Raw genomic sequence first — 7826 nt, 5'->3', positions numbered from 1 at the left:
GAAATTATAGCTATTAACATTTTTCGAAATTGTTTAGATTTTAATGGATTTCTCGCGATTGTTAAAACCGATTCTGGTCATATTTTAAACAGTTAAGAATGATAAGGTTTTCTTCCCATTTTTATTTTTATTTGGTCTTAAATTTTTTGTATAAAAGTTATTAAAATTTGTTTAAATATTACTGACATCTCAATAGCTTTAAAATCGCGTTTTGGGCTAATATTGTTGTAAGTTCTATTGACAATTATTTACAGAAAAAAAATTGCCGGGTTGCATCGAGACGAAAGTTATTCACGCTTTTTCTCTTGAAATTTCACTAGCACTACATAGTGATAGTGTAATAGAATTTTCATCTAAAGTGATAAAGGGATAAATTGCTTAAATTTATCCGCATTCTTTCATGAACGCACCTTGGTAAATAATTGCATAAAATTTTCTGTTATTTAACTTAGTATATGATGGCTAGTTACGTTTCAATCTTACCTCGTCCATTGTGTTCTTTTGGTTTTATGTGTTCGTAACAAAAGCGACCACCTGGCAACCTGTAAGGAAGGGTTGAATTTGGCTAAAATTTATACATTTATCCATTTAAGTCGTTTGATTATGTGATAAACTTTGGTTAAATAGATTTCCTTACAAAGTTTGACAGTTAATTTAACAAAATGATAAATTTATCATTTTATCAAGTTTATCACTTTTAATGAAAAAATATTTTTTATTTTTCGAATTTTGTATAAAGTAAAACGTAGTGGATATTCGCCCGGAACTTCCAGTGGAATAATTTGTTTTATTGGTCCGGAAAGTCCGGATTACTATTGCTCAGTTATTCGCCCGGGAAAATAATTTGATTTGATTGTTTTGTTTGGATCGTTCATTTAATAAACGTCTAAGTACATATGTTTTGGTTTAACTTAATGCATTTAAAATATATATGTATTTTTGTGGAGATGGGCGTATGTACATACATATTGAGTTCGTACGAGTTAGAAGTTTCCCATGCAAATACATATTTTTTACGCGGTGTTGTTTTTACGTGAAAATTTTTTGGTCCCAGTTAACCGCGTAAGAAGAGGATCAGGTGTACATAATTGCAAACCAAGTTTTTCAGAAAACAACCCAGTGTCATGTACGTGCAAATGTAGATATGCATGTACATATATCTATGTTAAGAAAAGTTCATAAATACATGCACATACATACATATGTTTGCATTATTTATAAATGTTCAATGTTAAAGACCAAAACTTAATGACATATACACATATACATACATTAAAATATGTACATATGGATACATATAAATAAACACAAGTGTCAATAAATGAGTTTATTTTAATATACATTCCTATCTGTATATGTATGTACATATGTGTATAACATATACATTAGATGCCTTATTTTCTAAATACATTTTGCTAAAGTATTTCAGATCCTGCCTCCGGTAGCAGAATGTGCAAATAGGGCGCTAAGAACTTAACAAAATGAAAAAAAAAATACTCACTATTGCAAAAACTGGCTTAGGTTCTTATATCAAAAATCATTAAAGAGATATCCAACCTCATGAAGAATAAGCCGATAATAAAGCGAATGGCGTACTCAGTTTTTTAATACAACCGGAAAGCTAACCACGCGCCGTAAAATGACTATATTGTATTATTTTTTACGATTTTTTCAAATTTATTTGTTTTCTCAAATCTACTTGATTGTCCAGATAGTGTAAATTTTCCAAAATTAAAATACTTAAGATTGTAGCTAATTTATTGTAGATTTTGAATTGATTTATATTTGAACTAGTAAATAGGTTTAAGCAAAGCCATGTTGAGTACAATCAGGTCTGACATACTTTAAAATTTTTATAAGTTTTTAACAATATCGTATCTATATGCTAGGTAGGGAAATACTTTCATGTGCGCAGTTACTATTTGAAAGAAATAAATAATTTCCGAAGATGCTAACCTCTAGCAGCAATGTCGAAGGCTAGGAGAAATGTTGGTTTAAATTTAGATTCTCTATGTTCCGTTCGTTTGTCAAATCTGTCTTTTTAATGTTAACTAACGTATTCAGAGTACAAATTGGCCATGTCATGTTTCACTACCGTCTTCTATCTATCTTTAACTTAGTGGCGATGCTTAAACGCCAACAAATGTTACAATTAATTGCACTTTTCTCTATATGTATTAAATTAATGAAACTTACGAGTTAGAAAGTAACTACTAATTTTTGTCGTTTTCTCCATAAAACCACCACATGCATGGAATTAATGCGGTTTCCCCCCGATGTATTGCTTTAAATATAGACTCCATTTTACCACCGGAAAATATCTTATCGGAAAATTGGGCGTGTGGGCCTATACTTGCGGCATTTTTGACACCGCATATCTCTGAAAGTATTTGTGGTGGAGTACTGAAATTCGATACGGATGTAGTATATAAAATGAGTTCCATGCTCATGTAGAAAACTGAAGGTTACTGGAAAAATGGACGTCGCATCTATTCTGTCTATACCTATTACTAATATTATAAATGTGAAAGTTTGTATGTTTGTTACCCAATCACGCAAAAGGGCTGAACGGATTGGAATATTTGGCTCCATATAGTTGTACAAGCGACTGACCTATTAAAAAAAAATCGTATTTATGGTCCGATTTTCTTAAAATTGCACCTAGGTCAACTAAAGTTCATTTGGAATAATTTATTTTTTAATTAGAAACCATTTGCTGCCGCACTTCTTAACCGATTGAATGATTGTTTTACATTTCGAAAGGTGTTTTAAGGCGCCGCGAAGTAAGTGGGTATTGTCTAGTGTAATACAGTAATTTAATTATCAGTCGTAAATATAGACTTTACCTAAATTTAATTTACTAGTTCAAATATAAATCGATTCAAAATCTGCTCGCTTCCTTAAAAACAACATTAAATTAGCTACAATTTTAAGTATTTTAATTTTGGAAAAACTACTACTATCGGGAAAATCCTAACGAACAAATTTAACAATGCGTGGAAAATAGTACCATGTAGTCACTTTATGCCACGTGGGTAACTTCCTGGTTAGTTGTATTTAAAATCCAGTATACGCCATTCCCTTTATTATCGGCTTATGCTTCGTGAGGTTGGATATCTCTTTTTTCTCGCTTGTGCAAGATGAATGTTTTTTCATATAAGAACCTAAACCTACAGCAAACCAGTCTTATAAGTCACGGATTCCGGAGTAGCTCATCCAGTTTTTGCAATAGTGAGTATTTTTTTTTCATTTTGTTAAGTTCTTAGCATCCTATTTTCATATGCTGCTGCCGTAGGTAGGATCTGAAACACTTTAACAAAATAAGGCATCTAATATATATACATTCATAAATATGTACATTATGTAAAAAGTAAAAAGGAAAAAGTTTGATAATGTAAGAGTTTGTTAGTTTTATTTAGTCGTTCTGCTCACATTACTTCTCTAAACATTTTCAATGCAGGCAACAATGCTGAAAAAAAGTCGGGGCAAGCGACGCCTCACTGAGCCACATATTTCCCCAGCAGTGTTAGCCAGTAGTTTATCAGCATCGGCAACAGCATCGGCTGCAGCGGCACAGGGTGCTAACCAAATAAGTATCAGCGGAGGCGGCGGTGTCGGATCGGGACTAGGTCAAGCGGCTTCGGCACCAGAAAACGGCGATCCCGACCGCGAGGCAGCGATTGGCACATAGAGATCGCGTCCGTCCGGTCTAAGTTTTTTGTTTTCTTGCTTCCTATGATTGTTGAAAACTACAAAATCACACTTTTGAAAGACATAAAAGAGATGCACCTTTAGCAGGACAAAGTGAAACAATTAAGCCAACATACAATATTTGGAACACACAAACAAATAAAATATAGCAATTAAGGTACATAACGATCACAATTCAAGTCCATGCAAAAAAGATATAAATCATTGAGTACGATACATTATTTGAATGGGATTATTAGAATATTCAAGAAAATACAAATTTAATTCAGAAAGTAATAGTTTATTAACGATTTCAATAAATTTATAATTGAAAACATAGAAATTGCGCAGAAAGATATATAAAATTTTTTTTTTTATTTTTGCTGTTAATTACTCATAAAAACAAAGTTTCGTTACTACTTAAGAGTGCCAGCTTTGAGTTGGAAGTACTTTTTTTAAGTTACTTCTGTTTACTATATTGGTTTGGGGGCGTTTGGTTTCTCGTTCTTAATAGCATAGATATATCCACAACTACACTCTAAGCTGTTAGGCGAACAGAACATTTCAAAAAAGTACTTTCAGTTCCAAGCTGACATTGTAAACACTCTTTAAGGATCCAATGGTGTAAAGTTTGGCTGAATATTACTTAAAATAGTTTTTAAAAACGTATGCCTATTAGATTATATTGTGTAGATAAAAATTTAATGATACAACCCGTACCACGCCTCTTCTGTTTAGAACAACATTAGCCAGATTACATTTGTTTATATTTTCATTTAAAACTGAGCTAAATTTTAGTTTTATTCAAATGATGAAAATGAAACAACATTTATTGCGTTTTCTATTCTAGTTATAGAAAAAGGTTACCTTATGCATTGCCCACTTAACGAAAACAGTAAAAAGAACGCAATAAAAAAGCCAACTTTTTTGTAGAAAAGTAAACCCATTACTTTAGTTTAAGAGAAACCCGAATCATAGAATAGAAATGAAATGAGAAATTCTTATAAATTCAAAAATACACTTGTAAATGGTATACAGTTTTAAATGGGTGTTGCAGTATTTATTTTATTATACTGGGGAAAAAAAACAATTTTAAAAATTTGAAACCGTTCTAATTTAGTTAAAGAATAATAATAAGATAAGCTCAACTCACGGGAGACCCAGGAATTGCGCAACTCCAACTGGGTTTGTCCATAGGGACAAGGGTGTTAGTTGAGTGCTTCAATACATCTCGTATGTTGTACTATGGCCGCCAAAGTCACACTGTCATACTTAACTATTCGGGTTATTGCTGTCTTGGTTGTTACATGATCAAGAATTGGATCAAGTTCCTCAAGTCCTATTTGTAGATATACCAATTTCTAAAAGTGCGAGTGTGTTAGTAAAAAAGTGAGTGGCTGAAACTTGAAAGCAAGTTATTGATCGTATAACGTACATATGTACATTAGGGTGGTCCTTAAAAATCAAATGAACGGTTTTTTCAGTCTCACCCCCTCAATCGGTAATAACACATATAAATTTTGATCCCGATTGGAGTCGGTTAAGACGTGTCGCAAAGGGGTCAAAGGCCAGATGCCTCTATGGACTCAAGTCAAGAAATTAAAAATAGTTTTTTTATTTAATACCCAAAATCGATACTACTAAAGTCGAAGACATCACATATAAATTTTGGTCCCGATGGGAGTCGGTTAAAACGTCTTCATAGGGTAATCTGAAATTTGACCCCTGTGCGACCACGCCTTATTCTTCCAGCAGAAAATTCTCAAGAGCAAAATTCGAATGATATTGTATCTGTTCTCTTTCAAAGAGAGAAATATTAGCAAAAGTACACGAACGCAAAACTAGCAAACACTTGCAAGTTTTTAGTACAGCTGCTCGGAAATTTGTTTACATACAAAAGCATAAAACAGAAAACATGAAAATAATATAAATTAAAGGTTTTCCGAAAGCAATTTGCTAAGCAAACATGAGTAAATGAGTATTTGCTTTCTTCCGATATATTTGCAGTTCTAATAATTTGAAACTTAAAAATCTTAATAATAAATCTAAAATAAATTTCCATATTTTCATATATTGAAAACAGATGACTTTGATCAGCTGTTTTTCTTGCTGGCGAATGGCTGCTAGCAAAAATTTTTCCAGCAGAAACAGCAGAATGAAATGTCAATTTGGTCTCTCAATTTCCCCTACTTGGCTGGATTTTTATGTACGCGAACAGGAAAATCTGATAGTTTTTGATAGTTACGAAAATCTATGAATATGCGAATAAACCTATTTTTTTCTTTGAAGATTCGTAAAGAAATCGTTACATGCATATATGGGAGCACACTTTCGATGCTCTTAAAGATTTTTGGTAACTTTGGTTTGCAGGATTGCTTTCTATGGGAGCTTCTACACATACATAGCGTCGTTTAAAGTACAAAACAGCGATCTATTATTTTTAAGTCCATTTATAGAAACGTAATTGTATGATGAAATCTGCAAAAACATAAATTTGGAATTAATTGCACTGTAGGGACGCTAAAATGACCCGAAAAACGCCGAGACACGTAAGCTTAATTTTGGGTAGTAGATTTCGCACCTATGCAGTGTACACCATTTTTCTAGATCAGGCTATTTTCGCAAGATATTTTCGTTTTAAAGCTCGGTATCCAGCTCCTAAGGTAGCGGCCAAGAAAATATAGTGTTTAAGGAATTTTGCCATCTGGTATTTCACAGCCTGTTGTCTTACTCTTTCCTCACGAAATAATAGAAAGGGCGTATATTTCGTTTGCAAACATGGGTTGTATTGTGCTCTTTTTTGACAAACTTTAGAAAACAATAGTAGAAAGCGTGGCAAATTTTTTATGAACCTCGTACTGATTTAAAGACATTTGACATAGGAAAATTTATTCGCCATTTCTTCAGCGTTATGTAGCGTTTATATGGAGTTCTTGCTTTTCTTGAGCGCTCTATACTAAGCTTAAGTTTGCATTGCGAATGAAAAAATGAATGAATTAAAACTTTTACATGGAAAATGTTGCTCACACGCCATGTTCGATTAGGGCCATGTACGTTGTGGCGTATGAGCAACATTATTTCGGTCCCTATTTCATACAACAAAATATTGCACATTTACATTTGATCATTCACAACATGCTTATTTATCTATCGATTTTCATCGTTGGTATTTAGCTTGATTTTTTTTGCAAAAAAAATTGCGTTAAATGCAAATTATTCAAATGTACAATTTACAAATTAAATGTTTCCCCTGTTAAAGTTGGATTCTTTTTTACATAAAAATGAAAGTATCTTGGGAAAATTACCTGATCTAGGAAAACGGTATCCAAATCCGTAATCTACTACTCAAAATTTAGTTCACTTATGTATATTATTAAACGTGCGATACCCAGTAGAAATCGATTGTATGCATTCATGAAGAAAGCTTTTTTATATGCGTGAATTAGCGTGAACAATTCATGCGTAGTCATGAATTTCCACGAATAAATTCAAATTCTGGCGAATTGCAAGCGAATGTAAGTTGTCGTTGTTTTAGGTACATTTTTTTTAAGTGGAATTTTTGTAATATTTTCAGTCATGTTCAAAAATTTTAGTGAACAGACGTGTTGTGCGATACTATTTTCAGCACAAACGGGCTTTTACAAGATATGCATTTGCCATATGCAAAATGCTACTTTTTTGTATGTATATTAAAATGTATCAGAAAAGTAGCATTTACATATGGGGATACATATCTTGTAAGAATGCTTTAATACTGTTCCATTGATGCATTTTTGTATGTTTGAAACATTAATACAGCCATATGCATACAGCAGTAGTACAAGTGTATGGTTAGAGTTCGCTTACGCTCTGAGAAACCACGCGTGTTAAATGGAAATGAATGTTCATTTATACTGGCAACAGCAAGCTCATGCCACCAACAGCGATGTCGTATGCATAAAATTTCTACTGGGTATGTACACACATGCTTTCTATCTGCCAAGCACTTAAGTCATGCATGACATTGATATCAAAGGACGCCATCTGGTTTAAATTGTTTTTTTTTTAACGTTTGAAGATACTACATACGTACATCCGGCAAAACTTAAATGCAGCACATTGAGTAAATTTAAGCGACAAATTCCAAGAACTTGATC

At 32.7% G+C, this 7826-nt stretch overlaps 1 protein-coding gene across 2 annotated transcripts in view; it reads left to right on the top strand.

Annotated features, from left to right (window-relative positions):
• LOC118736755 (diacylglycerol kinase theta-like) overlaps positions 1-7826 on the top strand; it is a 40983-nt gene that overhangs the window by 13682 nt on the left and 19475 nt on the right. Inside the window, exon 4 of one of the 2 annotated variants that reach the window (XM_036466773.1) lies at positions 3461-3968. The exons of the other annotated variant lie outside the window; for it this stretch is intronic. Coding sequence (XP_036322666.1) covers positions 3461-3691 — 231 coding nt within the window. The 3' untranslated portion in view covers positions 3692-3968. Of the gene's footprint in view, positions 1-3460; positions 3969-7826 lie in introns of those variants that run through there. 2 annotated transcript variants of the gene reach the window in all.

This window comes from Rhagoletis pomonella, unplaced genomic scaffold (genome assembly GCF_013731165.1).
Source record: "Rhagoletis pomonella isolate Grant_MI unplaced genomic scaffold, Rhpom_1.0 Rhpom_scaffold_00004, whole genome shotgun sequence".
NCBI classification, from domain to species: domain Eukaryota; kingdom Metazoa; phylum Arthropoda; class Insecta; order Diptera; family Tephritidae; genus Rhagoletis; species Rhagoletis pomonella.
The sequence above is the reverse complement of the archived record's forward strand: the minus strand, read 5'-3'. Positions and strand labels throughout refer to the sequence as shown.